This window comes from Garra rufa, chromosome 2 (genome assembly GCF_049309525.1).
Source record: "Garra rufa chromosome 2, GarRuf1.0, whole genome shotgun sequence".
Lineage (NCBI taxonomy): Eukaryota > Metazoa > Chordata > Actinopteri > Cypriniformes > Cyprinidae > Garra > Garra rufa.
Window position 1 is genome coordinate 15,659,554 of NC_133362.1, and position 20,587 is coordinate 15,680,140.

At 37.5% G+C, this 20,587-nt stretch overlaps 2 protein-coding genes across 3 annotated transcripts; one reads left to right on the plus strand and one right to left on the minus strand.

Annotated features, from left to right (window-relative positions):
* Positions 1-1,022: 1,022 nt before the first annotated feature.
* On the minus strand, positions 1,023-7,191 carry gmfb (glia maturation factor, beta). Its single transcript, XM_073834904.1, has 7 exons — positions 7,051-7,191; positions 5,346-5,442; positions 4,596-4,645; positions 4,439-4,490; positions 2,786-2,866; positions 2,611-2,684; positions 1,023-2,516 (listed from the first exon to the last, which is right to left on the minus strand). The coding sequence occupies exons 1-7, from the start codon at positions 7,051-7,053 to the stop codon at positions 2,445-2,447; spliced, it is 429 nt and encodes a 142-aa protein (XP_073691005.1). The 5' UTR covers positions 7,054-7,191; the 3' UTR covers positions 1,023-2,444.
* A 3,079-nt stretch (positions 7,192-10,270) lies between these two features.
* Positions 10,271-18,518, plus strand: lgals3a (lectin, galactoside binding soluble 3a). Of its 2 annotated transcripts, XM_073833754.1 has the most exons (6): positions 10,274-10,462; positions 10,722-10,739; positions 11,876-12,544; positions 14,919-15,007; positions 15,085-15,241; positions 17,730-18,518. In XM_073833754.1, exons 2-6 carry the CDS (start codon positions 10,725-10,727, stop codon positions 17,883-17,885), a joined length of 1,086 nt encoding a protein of 361 aa, XP_073689855.1. In that variant the 5' UTR covers positions 10,274-10,462; positions 10,722-10,724; the 3' UTR covers positions 17,886-18,518. The 2 variants fall into 2 exon arrangements, with proteins under 2 accessions (XP_073689857.1, XP_073689855.1); XM_073833756.1 differs by lacking the exons at positions 14,919-15,007; positions 15,085-15,241; positions 17,730-18,518 and adding an exon at positions 12,798-13,638 and having other exon boundaries at positions 10,271-10,462.
* Positions 18,519-20,587: the final 2,069 nt, after the last annotated feature.

Below are 20,587 nucleotides of genomic sequence, written 5' to 3' on the forward strand. Positions count from 1 at the left end.
CTTGAGGGTGAGTAAATCATGGTGTAATTTAAATTTTTAAGTGAACTATACTTTTAAAACCTTCATCTTTTCATAGTAAGTTGCAGATATGGCATACTGCATGTTGTGCTGAATGTTAATCATGTTTTTATAGTGGTTAGTAAAATAAAATATTCACAGACATAGGATGGAAATGTAAAGCCAGCTAACTGCAAACAAACAAGCAAACTTCTGATGAGATATTTCACTTCCTGGGGCAAGATGAAATCACTATGTGTGGTCATCAGGTGACGCATGTTTGGTAAGGACTAGATCAACAGAGCCCAACTATAGGCAGATAAAATCAAAACCACATGAAAATGACTGGGTAGAACTTTCTCATGCTTTGTGCCATTGACCTAATATTGGCTTACTAATGCAAACCCAGCATTTGTAGAATGGAGTGTTTTCAATATGCGTGATCAATTGACCAGGTTGGCGGCACTGAATGTAAACAATGCCACTGAACCGAACAAAACTTGCATGTTTTGCTGATTATTGCTGCTGAAAATGGTCTAATCTTGTCATGTTTTGGGTTGTGCTAATCGGTCAGACCAGGAAAAACATTTGGAATACTATAGACTGACAAAAGTTTTAACAAATCAAGAAGAAGAGTGCAAAAACTGTCCGAGGAACAAAAGGTGTTTGTGGTTGGCCAGACTGAAACAGGGCAAGTCTAGGGCAACTCCTTATATGATTTAGCAGCTTACACACATTTCTTTTCGTAGTTTAGACAGCATAAATTAGAAGTACAATGTATTCACTAGTATATTAACTGTGCAGTCCACGCTGTTGTCTACATGCCACAAGGTAATGAGCATGGCTAAATCGCCTGGTCTGTTTGACATTTGCTCTCTTAGCATGTTAATGTTTAGTGTAATTATATTTTGTAATCAGACATTGTTTCACCCTTTGCTTACAGTATAAATGACTGAAAAACACTACCATGACAAACAATTAATACCTATGAATGTCAATCAAAAACGCTCCAGTTAAGCACAAAGTCAAATTTTCAAAGGAAAAAACCTTCTATTTAATTATTCAAAACAGCAGACAAATGTAATTGAGACACATTGAAAGTTTAACCGTTTTTCTGGTTTCAAGAGAGAACTTGAGTTATAAATGATCAGGAAAAGCATCTTCAGTCATTAAAAATTAAATGTTAAACACATACACAGTTCACTACTGTATGGGACATATCATGTGATGTCCACATCATACAAACCACCAAAGTGAGCAATCAGTGTTTAATAGGAAACGGCACTAGTCACAGGTGTTACAGGTTCTACAGATGTACAAAGATGAGCCTGACCCACATTAGAGCTCACAAATTCTGCAAGACGTGAAATCTGCAGAGGTATTACTTATCAAACCATAATAACATCACTTCTTTAAACTATTTGTATTACTCTGTTAAGCTTTGAACATTTCCAGTGTTTACATTTTGCCAATAGAACGATTGTTTTTACATAAATATGGAAATAGCGACGCTTTGCATAAACTTAAGAATAGTGACACCAGGGAAATTAGTCATTTAGAATAACAGAGGAATTAATTATGAGATGATTGCCTGTGGCAGAAAAACACCATAGCACATCTCTGCCGCTGTACATCTAAACCTACACGTTTCCAAAAAGGTAGGACAGATCTGTGATTAACAATGTCTGGGTGACAAATACTAAGTCCCCTCTCCCAAAAACACTAAATCAGGAAAAATTAGTCCCAGAAGTTTCACCCAATTGTCCTCACAGATTCTTTAGTGGAGATTTTTTTTATCAGGCTGTGAGCACAGATTCCAAAAGGCAAAGAAGAATGAATTTATGACACTCGAGACAACAGGTCAGAAACAGTAAGCAAACGCTTTCTCCCAAAAATATCACTAAGACTTCTGACCTCTTCACCTACCATTACAGTTCAACAGACATCAAAACAAAATAATTCATGTTTGGTCAAATTACAGGTAGAAAATGCATTATGAAGGAAGAAAATGTTTGGCCCTTATCAGGGTCTTACATGAAGACTTGCGTGATTTTATACCAAAACTGGCAAAACATGCCTTGTTGTAGAGTTTTAAAATGTTTAAATGTTACCATGTCATCTATCATGAAAGACAGCTGACATAAAATTGCAACATGTCACCCAACTATCAAGATTGGACCACCTATGCAGGCCAGTACATACGTTACTGCTCAGGGACGAGAGCGGAATGGTTTTTAAAATCCAAGGAATAGTTCAGAGTACACATTTTCTTTTCTTTGCACCTCAAATTTCTGTCATCTTAAAGTGGTACAGGCGGGTTTAGAGTTTGGGCAGAAGCATTCAAACATACACAAACAGACAGTATCAGATGGACTATGGTATTCTCTCCGTTTGGAGGTGATGGTCCCATCTCGGTCACTCTTTAAACACGAGTGTTCGGTCCGTTCTTAGCGGAAGAAGCCCAGTTTCTCTCGGAGCCACTCCTCTGTCAGGTCTTCGGTGTTCCTGATCTCAAACACCTGAGAGAAAGCAGATACAGACAAATATAAAAAGACATTCCCACTACACTGCTTCAAAAGAAATGTAAAGTTAGCTGTGTTAATTAAAACTCACCTTGGTCAGTTCAACTGTCTGTACCAGTTTGTTTTTGCTGCCGGCATACATCATCTGCTGCTCAGGTTTGCATCCTGGGAAATAAGGGTTTCATTTTAAAGATTTGGAGAAATAGCACTGCCTCATATTACTGGGTTTGTCCATGTTAAGTACTGAATGTGTGTATTTGCTTTACCAACAGGACTGGAGAAGATAAAACACAGAGGGTAGGACACTCTTCCATCATCATGCTGGTACTTATAGCTGTAGACTACAAATGTGTCACAAGTTAAGGAATCCAGAATAGACATATTTAATGAGTTTAAAGGGAACATATCATGACAATCAGACTTTTTAAGTGCTATAATCAGGTCCCTGGTGCATCTACCAACCCAGAAAATGTGAAAAGGGACAACCTAGTAACTTTATTTTGCAAGCCTTTCTCTGGAGGCACATGAAAAAAACAAGCTGCTCAGATTTCGTTCCCCCATGACGTAAGAAGGGGATCTTATTATAATATTATGCCCCATAATCTGCACGTTTCCATTTACAATGCCATCATTTTGTTTTTGCAAGTGACAACGGTGTACCAGTTCTAATGCGATGGCAAAAGTTTGAGCAAAACATGCTAACTGTTCTGTTCTTTGGCTGCACAGATGAGCAAAGAACACTATTTAGAGTCCTAGAGAGTTGAGAGCAGTGGAATTATTGATTTATTTACTGTGTATTACGCTGCTGCCACACGGATGTAATATAAACACATAATTTCTTTCCCAGCCATTTACCTTCAGACATAACCGACTGTTTTTGTTACTCAACTGCTGTGTTTTTGGCATATACTTGGGTGTATTTAACAGTTTAAGTGCAATAAGACATGAAAGAACTTAGTTTAGTACTCGCATGTCATGTAACAGCCGCATTCATGCATTTTAAAGCCATATTAGCATTTTAAATTCTGATATAGGGTTTTTGGAGCACACATATCCGAATTTAAAACTAATATGGCTTTAAAATGCATGATTTCATCAAGATAGACAAGATAATCAAAACCAAACAGCATTTTTTTTTGGCAGAGTATCTAAGGTATGAGCTGTAGAGGCACAGCCCTATTCTGTAAAAGGGGGTGGGGAGCAGCAGCTCATTTGCATTTAAAGAGACATGCACGAAAACATTTGCGTCTGCTTCCCCTCAAAATAGGCATTTTCAAAATGATATAATTAAAGGTTGTATCAGCGATTTCTAGCCTAAAACATAAAGTGTCAATTTCAGCTGACCTTTCTTCACGATCCGCTCGCTGCCTGCCCCATAAATTGTCTGTGAAAAAAACGCGTCTCTCTGGTCAGCCTAGGGTCCGAGATATGCCAAAAAAAACAATCGGCACTACCAACCTTTCCACAGATAAACAAACAGTGTTCCAACCAATCAGCATCAGGGGTTTGGTGTTGTGGACTTTCCTACTGGTGCAGGGATGTGAGGAAGGCGGAGCGAAAGTCCACAACACCAAACCCCTGACACTGATTGGTTGGAACACTGTTTGTTTTTCTATGGAATGGTTGGTAGCACCGATTGTTTTTTTGGCATATCTCGGACCCTAGGCTGACCAGAGAGACGCGTTTTTTTCACAGACAATTTATGGGGCAGGCAGCGAGCGGATCGTGAAGAAAGCTCAGCTGAATTTGACACTTTATGTTTCAGGCTAGAAATCGCTGATACAACCTTTAATGATCTATGGGGTATTTTGAGCTGAAACTTCAGACACTTTCTGGTTTACATCTTGTAAAAAGGCATAATAGGTCTCCTTTAAAAAATCATGGTGCAGCACAGAATGAGTTTTGTTTTAATGAAGGATATCTGGGCTGTCTCTCTGGTAGCTCATTCTTCAGGTCTTCAGGAGAAATATCCTAGGAGAAGGACAAATCAAACCCTGGGTTACACCACTGAGCTTCTCAGTTATTAGTCCCACTAGAATGCTGTGTATTACAGTGGTCTTGTGTATGTGAAATTACCTCATGCTCCTCCTCCAGAATCACCAGCTGTTTGTCTTTATCAATCTTCACTGTAACCAGAGGATAAAAACAGCAATATCAGCTTTCAATCCTCATGCTATATATGAGAAAGTTTAAGCATATATGAAACAGCTTAAAGGGATAGTTCACCCAAAAATGAAAATTCTCATTAATTACTCACCTTCTTGTTGTTCTGAATTCGTAAGGCTTTGGAACTTATTTCTGATAAAATCCAAGAACTTTCTGACCCTCCACAGACAGCAAGTGTCCTACCTCATTCAAGGCTCAGACATGTACCAAGAACTTCGACAAAATAGTCCATGTGACATCAGTGGTTCAACTGTAATATTACAAAGCTACTAGACTTATTCAACAATTCTTCATTATCGAAAGTCCCACAATGCGAGGGAGAAGCACTGTTGTTATTTTTGTTTTCTTTGTGCACAAAAAGTATTCTTGTAGCTTTGTAAAATTACGGTGGAATCACCCATGTCACATGGACTGTTTTAATGACTTCCTTACTACGTTTCTGTGCCTTGACCCTTGACTGTGATAGTACCCTTGCTGTCTATTGAGAGACAGAAGACAGAAGCTCTTGGATTTCATCACAAAATTCCTTAATTTGTATTCTGAATATGAACTAAGATCTTAATGGCTTTGGAACAACATGAGGGTGAGTAATTAATGATGGCATTTTCATTTTTGTGTAAATTATCCCTTAAGTATAAAGTTAATCTCGGTTTGACTCACTGATGATGGCGGCATTATTAGTCTCCTTCCTGAAGCGGAAATCCCGCAACTTTTTCACCAGGTCTTCGTCCACCTCACACACAACTAATGACTCACTCTGCACACAAATTATAGTTATTACTATTTTCCACATGTCAGTCCATTTTTGAATAGTAATAGTGTATACATAATTCATAAAGCTGATAAACTCCCAATTAATCTCTTTGATTATGAGTCATACAGGTTAGGGACACACTTAAGGTTCAAAGTTTGTCTCAGAGTTTATTGGTTCTCAACTGAGGGCCAGGGTTTGCAAAGTTTCAGGGGGCCCAATAAGTCTTCCAATAGAGTGTTTTGACGACTTGTCATCAATCTGCCATATTGGTGGCGCTAAATGTAAAACAATGCCACTGAACCAAACAGACGTCGCAAATTTTGCTGATTTATTACTGATGAAAATGGTCAATTACTGTCATGTTTTGGGCTGTACTAATCGGTCAGAACAAATAGAGTACTATAGACTGCCAAAAGTTATAACAAATCAAGGAGAAGACTGCAAAAAACTGTCTGAGGAACAAAATGTGTTTGTGGTTAGCCAAAGCGAACTAGGATTTCCTTCTATATATGATTTGGCAGCATCCACATGGTTTTTCCTGTGGTTTACACAGCATAAATTAGCAGAACTTTGTATTCAGTAGTACATTAACCATGCAATCCATGCTGTTGTTTACATCTGAGTATCTCCAATATGGCTGTGCATCAGGGTAACTGACCAAACCGTGACGTAAGTGCAAACCCCCTATTAGATAACTGTAGTTAAATTATCAGCTTAGATAGGATGGCCTTTAAATATTGACCTGTACAAAAGGGATCTTAAAGTCAAAAATGTTAAGATTAACATGTAATCAATGCACTGAATGCAGCAAGTGTGGAAACTAGTATTTCTTCTGATTGTAAAATTCTGTTAAGAAACTTTAAATCACCACAGCTTAGATGCTGCCAACTCAATAATAAAACCACCTGTCTACTCTGGCACCCAACATCACAAGGAATAGGACTTCACAAAAGTCATGCACCTGCACCATGACAACCAGTGTAGGTCATCACACTGATGTCATCAGGAGAACAATCACGTTCTTGGCTGGTGATGTGGCGGACAAAGTGGGCAAACGTGTTTTGACGTGCATTGCTGGCGGAATGTAAAGAATCTGCGTTTATTCATCACATTGTTGGTCATTTCTGCTCTGATTTAATTACAATGTTTGATCGTGCCATTCAAATCAAATGAGCCACACCGTGTCTTTGTCGCTCAGCAGAATTCCCAAATTTCCTTGAAATGCTGAAGTGTGAGCACGTCTGCAACAGGAAATGAGAATTCCCCCGGAGCCGCCGGAATTCCATCATATCGCAATTATGTAAGGCGATCCTATCTCATGAAAATTCAAAACAGACTTCTAGGGTCAATTTAACGCTAAACATGCCTTTATTTTGCTAAACTTTATGAAGTCCGTGTAATGCAAGAGAGGGTTTGACATGCAGCTCATCACAAAGCATTGGGTGGAACTGCAACAGGGCTCAGAAAAAAACAACCCCTCTAACATACACACATCTCTCACCGTTGAGGCGTACGGCGTTGTTTGTAAATGCCTCTGTATTATTATACACCCTACAAGAGAGGGCCGCCATACAAATGTTTTTATTAATCCAAGGCAGTTTTTGTACTCACCATTTTCACAGACAGCACGAGCTCAGCAGTGCAGGAGTTCTACCGTGCCGCGTCTCGTGACGCTCGCTCGACCAATCAGAGCGCTGGAACGCGCCTGGATTTGCATAAACGGCTGTACTAGGATCAGTTCGTTTCTCCCATAGAAGGACAAGCTCTGTCTGATCCCAGAACAGCAGCATTTAGGCATGAACTGATGCTCATGGAAAGAACTATCGGATGTACGCTTCTGTCTCCACCCTACGGGGAAATTAGGGGAATTAGATTGCCAGCCATTCGTTCACAATAAATAAATTGTCAAATAAATCATAAAAAGTATATGAAATGCACGCAAATGTGACCCAAGTGAATGCATTTGATGCATATTTAGTGTAAAAGTAATATTTAATGTGCAACAGACTTATAATAATTTAGAAAAATGCACAACATATTTTACTAAATATATACAGGTCCTTTTCAAAAAATTAGCATATTGTGATAAAGTTCATTATTTTCTGTAATGTACTGATAAACATTAGACTTTCATATATTTTAGATTCATTACACATATTTGAAAGTAGTTCTAGCCTTTTATTGTTTTAATATTGATGATTTTGGCATACAGCTCATGAAAACCCAAAATTCCTATCTCAAAAAATTAGCATATTTCATCCGACCAATAAAAGAAAAGTGTTTTTAATACAAAAAAAGTCAACCTTCAAATAATTATATACAGTTATGCACTCAATACTTGATCGGGAATCCTTTTGCAGAAATGACTGCTTCAATGCGGCGTGGCATGGAGGCAATCAGCCTGTGGCACTGCTGAGGTGTTATGGAGGCCCAGGATGCTTCGATAGCAGCCTTAAGCTCATCCAGAGTGTTGGGTCTTGCGTCTCTCAACTTTCTCTTCACAATATCCCACAGATTCTCTATGGGGTTCAGGTCAGGAGAGTTGGCAGGCCAATTGAGCACAGTAATACCATGGTCAGTAAACCATTTACCAGTGGTTTTGGCACTGCGAGCAGGTGCCAGGTCGTGCTGAAAAATGAAATCTTCATCTCTATAAAGCTTTTCAGCAGATGGAAGCATGAAGTGCTCCAAAATCTCCTGATAGCTAGCTGCATTGACCCTGCCCTTGATAAAACACAGTGGACCAAAGTACTTTTTTCGGATGAAAGCAAATTTTGCATGTCATTTGGAAATCAAGGTGCCAGAGTCTGGAGGAAGACTGGGGAGAGGGAAATGCCAAAATGCCTGAAGTCCAGTGTCAAGTACCCACAGTCAGTGATGGTCTGGGGTGCCATGTCAGCTGCTGGTGTTGGTCCACTGTGTTTTATCAAGGGCAGGGTCAATGCAGCTAGCTATCAGGAGATTTTGGAGCACTTCATGCTTCCATCTGCTGAAAAGCTTTATGGAGATGAAGATTTCATTTTTCAGCACGACCTGGCACCTGCTCACAGTGCCAAAACCACTGGTAAATGGTTTACTGACCATGGTATTACTGTGCTCAATTGGCCTGCCAACTCTCCTGACCTGAACCCCATAGAGAATCTGTGGGATATTGTGAAGAGAAAGTTGAGAGACGCAAGACCCAACACTCTGGATGAGCTTAAGGCCGCTATCGAAGCATCCTGGGCCTCCATAACACCTCAGCAGTGCCACAGGCTGATTGCCTCCATGCCACGCCGCATTGAAGCAGTCATTTCTGCAAAAGGATTCCCGACCAAGTATTGAGTGCATAACTGAACATAATTATTTGAAGGTTGACTTTTTTTGTATTAAAAACACTTTTCTTTTATTAGTCGGATGAAATATGCTTGTATGAAAATATGAATTTTGGGTTTTCATGAGCTGTATGCCAAAATCATCAATATTAAAACAATAAAAGGCTAGAACTACTTTCAAATTTGTGTAATGAATCTAAAATATATGAAAGTCTAATGTTTATCAGTACATTACAGAAAATAATGAACTTTATCACAATATGCTAATTTTTTGAAAAGGACCTGTATAGTCTCTAATGTTCACCAAGCCTGCATCTACTTGAGCCAAAATACAGCAAAAGCTGTAATATTGTGAAATATTCTTACTATTTAAAATAACTGATTTCTATTTGAATATATTTTAGAATGTCATTTATCCTGTGATCAAAGCTAAATTTTAAGCATCATTACTTCTTCAGTCTTCAGTGTCACATGATTCTTCAGAAATCATTCTAATATGCTGATTTGCTGTTCGGTAAACATTTATTATTGTTCATCCATATTTATCCATCTATATCCATATTTAAAACAGTTGAGTAAAATTTTCAGGATTCTTTGATCAATAGAAAGATCCAAAGATCAGCGTTTATCTGAAATAAAAAGCTTTTGTAACACTAACACTATACCATTCAAAATCTTGGATTAAAGGATTAAAAAATAAATTAAAGGATGCTTTAAATTGATCAAAAGTGATGATAAATGTTAATTTATAATTCATAATGTTACAAAAGATTTCTATTTCAGTGCTTTCTCTTCATCAAAAAAAATCTACTCAGCTGTTTTCAACAATAATAATAAATGTTTTTTTGAGCAGCAAATCTATTTAGAATATTAGAATGATTACTGAAGGATCATGTGACACTAAAGACTGGAGTAATGATGCTAAAAATTCAGCTTTGAAATCACAGAAATAAATTACATTTTAAAATATATTCAAAAAGAAAACAGTTATTTTCTATAGTAAAAATATTTCTAAATTGGCTGTTTTTGCTGTACTTTGGATCAAATGCAGGCTTGGTGAGCACAAGATACTTCTTTAAAAACATTAAAAATCGTAGAGTTCAAAAACTTTAGACTGGTAGTGTATATAATATTTTGTTTCTTAATTTATGGGAAATATAGCTAGTACAAAGAAACATTTGATCCGAAACATTTGATCCGAACCTTCACTTCAACATTCACCCTTTGTTGGAAAAAAGTCACCTTTTCAAGGCTGTATTCGTGGAAAGTGGCATTTAGGAAACTGGAAAAGTTTCTAAATCGGTTGTAGGGCTGTGGTTCATTTTATTATGGTTGTTTTATTTTAAGCCTCCCAGGGTTGAAAACGCCCCCTTCGTCACAGTAACCCCTGCGCATGCGCAGACGAGCCGGCCCATCCCTCAGAGGACACGCCCATCATGGAGCGTGCGCGTTCATAGCGCTCATATCTGATCTATAAACACAGTAGATTGTTCCGTGTCTTTAACTACAGCGGTTAATGTGTCATCCATATTATGTGGCGCTCACAATGTTTTCAAACACGCCGTTGAAAACCCTCAATGTTCCAGTTATCACCTCACTTCCTGTATAGAGTTTAGTAATTCTGACTTTCGGATCTTTTCGGGCGACAGGAGGACCTGGTGCTGCTAAGAAGCCCCCATCTTCGGACCACAGGCCCTGATTCAGTCGAGGTGCTGATGCCCACAAAACTGCTTACATTACTCTCAAATGCGCATGTATAGCCCTACACAGATTCATCTACGTGTAGTTGGCATATCTGATTTAATCTTACGTTTTGAAGTGTAACTTAAATACTTGCGAGATTGTGTTTGATACACTGACGTTACGTTGTTTTAATAGAGTATGTATAACTATGTACTAGGCTTGTGACAGAACATTATTTGTATACAATTTCATGTCACTAAGTGTCCATGTTTGTGTCTCTTTTAGGCCATGGCAGACTTTTCGGTAAGTGTTTTAACTGTTTCATAAATAATCTTATTCGATCGTTTATCTCTTTATAAGTTTGGGTTGTCCTTTCTCCTGTGTTAGTAAAGTAAGAAACATACCAGCAGTAAAAATGAATGTACTATTAGATCCAGTTATTACGTTTCTCAACTGTTAAAACTGATATTGAATTGATAAAATATCTGTTTTCAGAACATAGTCAAACTAAAATGTATTCAGATACCTTTAACATTTCTCACATTATTACAGTTTATTAGCTGTAGTTTAGAAAATGCTAATAAAATATGACCAGAACTCAGAGTTAAACTGTGTCAGAACAAATTCATCTTCAGACAACTGTTAGTATGACAATATTTACACAACTATCAATACTTTGTTGACCAATTACCAAGCAATGCTTAATTTTGTTCAGTCTGTGATGTAAAAAGGTTGCATTAGAAATTAAGTAATTAGGCAAAACATGGTTAGATCAAAGTAATTATTGATCCCAAATTTTTAAAAAAAAATTTTTACTGGTAGTCCACTGTATGAAGAATTTTTGGGTGTAATATGTCCCAGTTTACTTTATTTCGCTATCCTCACTTACATAAATTAACTATAGTGTCCTGCATCCACTAGTAATAAAAATATATTATTATTTGGTTTGACTTTATGACCAGCATGAAACCACTAGTAAAAAATTTTTTATTATAATTTAATTATAGAATTTATATTACAATAATTTACTATAATGAAATATTATTAATTTATTTGCATAAGCAAAGTGTAAGTGAAAATTAAACATTTAATGAAAAAAAAAGATTTGAGAATGATGGAAGTGAAAGCAAAACTGTCTAACCATTTGCTAAAAGTAATTCAAAAGTCACAAATTAGCTTTTTTACTTTGCTAGTAAAAATATTGAAATATTGCAGAATATTAAAAAAAATATACATTTTATGTCATAATGTTGTTTTTTCTTCTTCCAAAGTCCTATAATTTTCTGTTTATTTACAGGTTTCATTGTTTTTTAATCCCTTATTTTCCATCTGATCTCAGACTTTTGGACCCCACTGTTTGCCCTAGTTAGTCTTTTGCTTTGCGACGATAATAACAGACCAAAAGTCTCTCTGATAAAACTTTCATCTTCTTTCTGTAGCTTGCTGACGCAATCTCAGATGATGTTCCTAGCGCGGCATCAAAAACTAAGCACACCAATCCATCAGCTCCTGGTAATGGGGCTCCACCCCCCACTAATCCCGGCTGGCCTGGTGCGGCCCCCGGTGGCCCTCATTTCCCATCCTCAGGAGGCCCTGCCCAACCAACAGCACCCGGCTTCCCTCAGACTGGGCCGTCTGCCCCAGGTCCCTTTCCACCCGGCCCAGGAGCCCCGGGCCAGTTTCCCGGAGCCCCTGCTGCACCGGGTGGATACCCTCCAGGACCAGGCGTACCTGGACAGTTCCCTTCCAACCCTGGAGCTCCAGGACAGTTCCCCTCGATGCCAGGTCAGTTCCCACCAGGTGGAGCACCCATGCAATACCCCGTTCCTGGACAGTTCCCCTCCCCACCTGGGGCTCCACAGGGCCCGTATCCAAACGTGCCTTACCCAACAGGTCCATCTGGGCCTGGGATGTACGGCCCAGGAGGTCCTGGTGCCTTTCCACCAGATGGAGGCCCAGGATATGGAGGAGGAATGTTTCCCCCAGTGCCACAAGGATCCTGGGGTCCACCCGGAGGGGGGTTCCCACCTCAACCTGGCCCTCCAGGAGGCTACGGTCCAGGGCCCATGGGACCATACGGAGGGCCTGCAGCTCCAGGTGGAATGCTGGTAAGCAATTATAACTGTTTGAATGGGTCTATAAGGACATTTTGCATGTGTGATGGGTTGGTTTGGTGACGGCTCTGCTTTATTCTACTGGAGTTTGTTTAATCAGAGTGTTGGTGATACTACAAGCATTGCTTTCAGGGTTGTAGGTTTGCCTCTTGAGGTCTGAGATGCTCCTGCTCTGGTCTCTCTGGATCACAATAAACCTGCAGATCTTAAAATGTGGATCTCAAAAGCTCCTCTTCTTGTTTTTCAGCCACCATATAGACCACCATATTTTTGAACACAATGAACAGCTCAGCCAATCACAGGAGGAGGACGCACCACAGCCATCACAAAGACCCCAAATAACATCCAATCAGAGTTCAGAGTTTTGGACACTGAGCACATAGCTCATGCTGATATATTAGTATATCACCTTTGCAAACAAATGCACATATTTAATGTAGCTGAGCTACTTCTTTCTACACAGTACATTTGTGATTATTATTTTACTTTAAAGTTCATTGTTTTAATGAAGTTATTGCTTGAAAAAGAGGAAAAATAAATAACGCACTTTGTGTTTATACAACAAACAGATGAAATTGGTATTATTTTAATTAAAGGTTTTTATGGGCTCAATTTATTGTTTGTCAGCATTAGCTTTTGGGGGGGGCAGAGAGGAGTATGAGGACCGACACCTATGATAATCAATTTCAGAAATCTGAAATATTTTATTTTGTATTTCATGATCTTATATAAACCTTTTAGCAATTACACTACTCTTCTAAAGTTTGGGGTTGGTAATATTTAATGTTTTTGAAAGAAGTTTCTTATGCTTACCAAAGCTGCATTTATTTGATCAACAACACAGTAAAACAATATAAAATGATACATATAAAATGAAATATTATTACAATTTAAAATCTGTTTCTGTTTTAATAGTATTTATAGTGTAATATATTCCTGGGATAGCAAAACTGAATTTTCAACTGTTATTACTAATCTTCTCACATGATCTTTCAGAAATCATTCAGTGTTGTAAACTGTTGTATTTTTGTGAAAACCATGATACGTCTCTTTGCATTCTTTGACAAATAAAAAGTTGAAAAGAACAGCATTTATTTGAAATGGAACTCTTTTGTAACCTCTTGAATTTATGCAGTAACTTTTAATCATAACGAATCATCTTGAATGAAAGGATTTCTTTTAAAAACAGACCTTACTGATCCCAAACTTAAGAACAAAAGTGTGTATGAATATTCATGATATACAAAGGCATCTCAAAGCACTTGGATTTTAGTATACTATAAGGTATTATCTCAAATATGTGCTTGTTTGTTCATAAACAGCGTGTATGTTTGTGCGTGTTTGACCACAGCAGGCTTTTTTCACTGAAGGGAATCATGAGTCAGTGGGTGGGGTTTGGAATCAGGGATTGGCAGTTTATGAGATTCGTCACAGTGTTGTCATAGCAAAGTTGTTTATAAACTAGATGTCTTTCTCTCAGTTTCTCATGTGACCTGTGCTGTAGTATTCGCTGGAACAGAAGAAACGGAAAGGGCATGTGTGTTTAGGTCTTTGCTGTTTAGTATACATAGGCTAGTTAGTGATCAGTAAGAGTATTTGATCAAGTTCAAGCTGGAAAATACTCATTTGAATTGTACAATTTAATGTCAGGGGAGGGCTTCATGTTAGTTTGACCACTATGGAAAAGCCCGACATGGAATTTTATGATGGAGAATGGAAGAAACGCAGAGACATCATGGGAAAATTTATTAACAGATGATGAAGACTGTCAAGTCGCTACACTTCATGTGTAAATCGCAGAGCTCTCAGGCTAATAGGGCTGATTCAACATTGATACGATGATAATGTATATATTTGTGTTTTTTGTGCTTGATAAAGATTTTAATTAAAAGTTTGGGGTTAGTACAAATTAATTTAGCAAAGATCTATTAAACTGATCCAACATTTATAATGTTGCCAAAGATTTTTATTTCAAATAAATGCTGTTCTTTTGAATTTTCTATTAATCATAAAATTCTGTATTACAGCAGCACAACTGTTTTTAACACTAATGGTAATAAGAAATGTTTCTTGAGCACCAAATCAGCATATTACAATGATACACTGAAGACTGGAGTAATGGTGCTGAAAACTCAGTTTGCATCACAGGAATAAATTACATTTTAAAATGTTAAAATAGGAAATACTTTAAATTGTAATAATGATTCACAATATTACTGTTTTTACTGTACTTTGATCAAATAAATGCTGCCTTGTTTGACCCCAAGCAAGAACAGTTGTATTTATAAAACTTTACATATATTCTTACTGTAGAGACCTGTTGCAACTGTTAAGAAACTCAAATAATTTGTATGTGTGTGTGTTTTAGCCATTGCCGTACGATCTTCCGCTGCATGCAGGGATAATGCCCAGCCTCCTGATTACTATTGTGGGTGAGCCAGTACCAGGAGGAGACAGGTAATAAAAAAACAAAACAACTATATACAGCATTACTTCTGCATGTCCAAAGCAAACTCTTACTTCCCTTTTTTCAGGTTCCATATAGATTTTGTGAGGGGACATGATGTGGTTTTCCATTTCAACCCTCGTTTCCATGAGAACACCATCGTACGGAACACGCAGTTTGGAGGCTGCTGGGGTCCCGAGGAGAGGGAGGGAGGCTTTCCCTTTGTGCAGGGCAGACAGTTTGAGGTACAGCTTTCTCATTTACTCTTAACATAAGGTATAAGTTCACTTCTGGAATAAAACTTTCCTTGTAATTTACTCACCCCCATGTGATCCAAGATGTTCATGTCTTTCTTTCTTCAATTGAAAAGAAAATAAGGTTTTTGAGGAAAACATTCCTGGGTTTTTTCTCCATATAGTGGACTTCAATGGGGATCAGTGGGTGCAAATTGTTTCAATGCAGCTTCAAAGGGCTCTACACGATCCCAGCCAAGGAATAGAGGTCTTATCTAGCGAAACGATGTCATTTTCAAAAAAAAGAAAAAAAAAGAAATTACATTTATATACTTTTTATATACATTTATTCAGGTAGTGTAGGGTGAAAAACTCCATCACATCATTGTTTTACCTTTGACTTTGACTTTCTTTGCACAATCGCTTTTAAACACTGGCTTGGTGCTTTCGCCTACGTCACGCATGACCTTTCCAGCATGATTACATAATGTGTGAGGTTGGGCTGGTGCAAGAAGTCATTTGTGGTTAAAAAGTATATCGATTTTTATTGTTTTAAGAAAATGACTAATCTTTTCACTAGATAAGACCCTTATTCCTCAGCTGGGAGGAATAGGGCCCTTTGAAGCTACATTGAAACTGCAATTTGAACCTTCAACCCGCTGACTCCCATTAAAGTCCAATAACTTGAGAAAAATCCTTGAATGCTTTTCTCAAAAACCTTAATTTCTTTGCAACTGAAGAAAGTAAGACATGAACATCTTGGATGACATGGGGGGTGAGTAAAGTATCAGGAAATTTCTATTCTGGAAGTAAACTAATACCTCTTCCAAACCTGTATGAATTTCTAGGTGAGTTCACCTGAAATTGAAAATTTGCTAAGAAAAATTAGTCACCCTTGGGCCATCCAAGATTTGGTGAAATTTAGCATTACATCACTCGCCCACCAATGGATCCTCTGCAGTGAATGGGTGCCGTCAGACTGAGAGTCCAAAAAGCCGATAAAAAAAAATCCCAATAATCCACAAGTAATCCACACGACTCCAGTCCATCAAATAATGTTTTGTAAAGTAGAAAGCTCCTTGTTTATAATAAAGAAATCCATTTTTAAAGGGGTCATCGGATGCAAAACTAACTGTGTGTTGGCAGTTTGTGTACACAACCACCCTACAATGATAACAATCCACCCAGTGGTATTTTTTAAATCTTTAAAAGTAATATCCACTTTTTAAAATCAGCTCATTTTCAGCTTCTTGTCGGTGTGACGAAACACGGTTGATTGACATGAGCGCCTTACCTTAGACCCGCCCTCACCGAGCTGAAACAGTCCGAATACGATCGCCATTGTGTGACTCAGGTGCAGGGGAAGACTCTAATTGAGCGATTGAGGTGTTCTATTGATGGATGTAATAATGAACATAGCAGTCGTCATTTACTCCTCACATCTGAGCCGCTGAAGAGGTAGAGGACAACGTTACTTTCATTTTTAAAAGGAAAGCGCCGATCTCGATCTACATCTGCATCTATGTTCGTGTGAATCATTCATGATACAGCTTCACACACAACAGAAGTGAGTATAAAGGTTTTTTATGCATCTTTGCAAATAGCCATTCTTAATAATGTGCTTGTTGGGAAGTTTCACAGCTAAATGCGGCTAAAGTAAACATTACAGCTCGTAATCCCTCAGCAGAGAGGGGCGGGGCGAGCAGAGCTCATTTGCATTTAAAGGGCCCATGCAATAAAATGAGCTGATACTTTGCAGAGCTGATTTTGACAAGGTAAAAGGGTGTTTTTTTACACTACTATTGAGAATTTTTAACCAAAGTATATTAGAGACTTTTCATTAAGACCCTAAAGAATCATATGAACTTGTGGAAAATGGGCATCCGATGACCCCTTTAAGATGTTTTCAACTTCAAACTGTTGCTTCTGGTTAGACACAAGTCCTCTATCCATGATACTGCTTTCTCCAGGGAAAAAGTTGATACTTCTGCATCAGAAGAGAAATATGCTCTGATCAAGCATTGTTTACAAGTGAAAACAGTCTAAAACAGTTCTAAACAAATATGCTGGTGTATGTTGATGTTAGAGGACAACAGAACATTGACTTTTTCCACTGGAGGAAGTGTCATTATGAATTCTGGACTGGTATTTTGGCCAGAAACTATGGTTATTAATTTGAATTATGAATTTCTTTATTATAAACATGCAGTTTTTTTTTTTTTTACTTCAGAAGACTTTAACTGGACTGGAGTCAGTGTGAATTACTTGTGAATTATTGTTTTTATCAGCTGTTTAAATTCTCATTCTGACGGCACCCATTCACTGCAGAGGATCCATGGGCAAGCAAGTGATATACAATGCTACATTTCTCCAGATTTGTCTATCTACATGTTGGATGAGCTGAGTAAATTTTCAACAAATTTTTATTTTTGGGTAAACTATTCTTTTAATCCATATTGGGTTTCAGTTGAGTTTTCATAATGTGTTTGTGTGTGTGCAGCTGAAGATCCTGGTGGAGACAGATGGGTTTAAGGTGGCCGTGGATGGCAATCATCTGCTGGAGTTTGAGCACAGAACAGGCGGGATGGAGGATGTCACTCGCCTGCACATAGAGGGAGACCTTGTTCTGTTCAGTGCGGCCCCCAGCATGATCTAAAAGCCAGGGGCGTAGGAGCGATTTGACAAAGTTGAGGTGACACATTACGTTAATGGTTCTTGAAAAGTAAAGATTATCTCCAAAAAGTTGGAACGAACAGAAAACTATAAAAGTTATAATGATATATCTGTTATCTGCCTCTCCACTGCAGATTAGTCAAACTCAAACACATCTAAACAAATGAAATACAGATGTAAAGAAAGTTCCGGCCCATCTGAGAGGTCGCTGATATCACTGATATGTCCGAAGCACCATAACTTTGTTTTTCCTTATTCTCTCCCATCTCAGAATGCATTATGCTAGTTAACCTTTTGCATGTATACTGGAACGTGACAATTTTGTAAAAAAAAAACTAAACGTGTACTATTCAAAACACACCTATTGTATGACCTTCAGTGTTAGGATGGTACAGTACCAAGGCCCATGAGGGGTCATAAACTCTAATTCAGGAAACTGCAGACCAGAGCTGTGACACTGTGCTGAATCACATCAGATCTAAATGGCTGAATATTATTTTATTTGGTATGGATTTTAGAAAATGATCATTATTTTGAATAAAACAATATTAATGAAATCATTGTGATAATTGAGATAAACAAATAATTATGTTTGAATAAATGCTGTATTACCCCAGTTGAAATGTGCTTGGTCAAATGTTGACTGTGGTTAGTTTTTGGTGTCAAACTGACAGCAGTGCATGGTTTTTAAGGCATAGTTCTCTCAAAAATAAAAATTCTGTCATTAATTACTAACCCTCATGTCGTTCCAAACCTGTAAGATTATTGTTCATCTTGGGAACACAAATTAAGATATTTTTGATGAAATCTAAAAGCTTTCTGACCCTGCATAGACAGCAATGCAACTACTACATTCAAGGCCCAGAAAGGTACTAAGGACATCATTAAAATAGTACATTTGGCATCAGTGGTTTAACCGCAATTATATGACGCATGCGTTGTGGTACTCTTGTGAACATGCAGCGAAGACTGATGCAGAAGACAAGAAATAAAAATATTAACACTTATATTATGCAAAACATAGTATCTGACACTCTCTGGGGACCATGATGCTCTTTCCAGTTTTTGACAGATAAAATTCCCAACATAAAAACAAAACATAATCATTTAAAAATAAAAATGTAATAATTATATCTATCTTTTTCTTCCTGTAAGAGTGGGCCATTTGTAAATTGTATGGGTCTGGCTTCCGGTCTCATCTGCATCCAGCTACTTTTAGCTGTACAAAACAGCTTGTTTTGCTGCTTGATATTACAAATTGATGTGTCTTACCATATTATTTTAATGTATTATCTTAATTATGAACACACTGGTTTGTAGTGCAAACAGTTTTACTGTCAACTGCACGTTGTTATTCTTTTCATTATTTCCCTATGGAGTGTTTAAACGACATGTCATCAGTTGGCCATTTTGGTGGCACAGAACGTAAACTATGCCACTGAACCGAACGAAACTCCAATATTTTGCTGATTATTGCTGCTAAAAAATTTTGTCAATTATTCTTATGTTTTGAGCTTTAATAATTGGTCGGACCGGGGGGAAACAACTGTGGGAACAAACGGCATATGTGGTTGGCCAAACTGAACCAGGATTTCAAGGGCAAAATGTTGACAACATTCATGTTTGTTCTTATCATTTCTGGTCAGGTATGTGAAATATTAGGCTAATCCTGCTTGTATGTATTTTTACCACCTATTAACTTTAGTTTGTCCAAATATTGCACCCTTTCCTGCTTAATAAGTCCTTCTCTATATAATTTAGCAGCCTCCACACATTTTTTCCACATAAATTAGCAAAGCAACATACTCAATAGTACATGCTGTTGTTTACATCCGAGTATCGCCAATATGCCCACGCATCCAGGTAACTTACCAAATCGTGACGTAAGTGCAAGTCTCACCCATAGGCTTACTTCTGTGTTGAAGAAAAAGGTAGATGTAATAAAATATAAAATAAATATAATAACAGATGTTTTTTCTGATATAATAGGCAGAATATGAACACAATTTCTGGACACAATGCATTGAAGCTGTATATTTTTAATATTCAGATTCATGAATTGTTCTTTTGAATCTAATGATTCGAACAACATGCACATTCGACTTGTTGACAGCATTTGACTGGTGCAACAGGGTATGGCCAAAGTACTTAAAAATAGCAGAATAGCACAAATCTTACAAATAAAACTTACTGAAAATATGTATGACTTGATTGTATAATGGCTTAAAAACAGTAATTTTCTTTTAGACGAGATGTAAATTATTTTAATGTTTAATGTGCTATTTAGTTTATAAAAAATACAATAAACACCCTTATTCATTCTAATTTTAGAAAACACAATAAGCATGATTTTGTGCCATCCTATGACATTTGTGACCCTGGACCACAAAACCAGTCATAGGGGTCAATTTTTGGAAATCGAGATGTATACATCATCTGAAAGCTGTATAAATAAGCTTTCCATTGATGCATGGTTTAGTATAGGACAATATTTGGCCGAGATACAACTATTTTGAAAATCTGAAATCTGAGGGTGCAAAAAAATTAAAATATTGAGAAAATCACCTTTAAAGTTGTCCAAATGAAGTTCTTAGCAATGCATATTACTAATAAAAAAAAATTAAGTGTTGATATATTTAGGGTAGAATATTTACAAAATATCTTAATGGAACATGATCGATAATT

What these genes read in the sequence shown, in the direction of transcription:
- gmfb (XM_073834904.1), bottom strand. An exon ending in TTCTGGAGGAGGAGCATGAG is followed by an intron (nt 4,491 to 4,595) that starts GTAATTTCACAT and finishes TCCTTCTCCTAG; the next exon opens with GATATTTCTCCTGAAGACCT. An exon ending in AGACAGTTGAACTGACCAAG is followed by an intron (nt 2,517 to 2,610) that starts GTGAGTTTTAAT and finishes GCTTTCTCTCAG; the next exon opens with GTGTTTGAGATCAGGAACAC.
- lgals3a (XM_073833754.1), top strand. An exon ending in CCAGTACCAGGAGGAGACAG is followed by an intron (nt 15,008 to 15,084) that starts GTAATAAAAAAA and finishes CCCTTTTTTCAG; the next exon opens with GTTCCATATAGATTTTGTGA. An exon ending in TGCAGGGCAGACAGTTTGAG is followed by an intron (nt 15,242 to 17,729) that starts GTACAGCTTTCT and finishes GTGTGTGTGCAG; the next exon opens with CTGAAGATCCTGGTGGAGAC.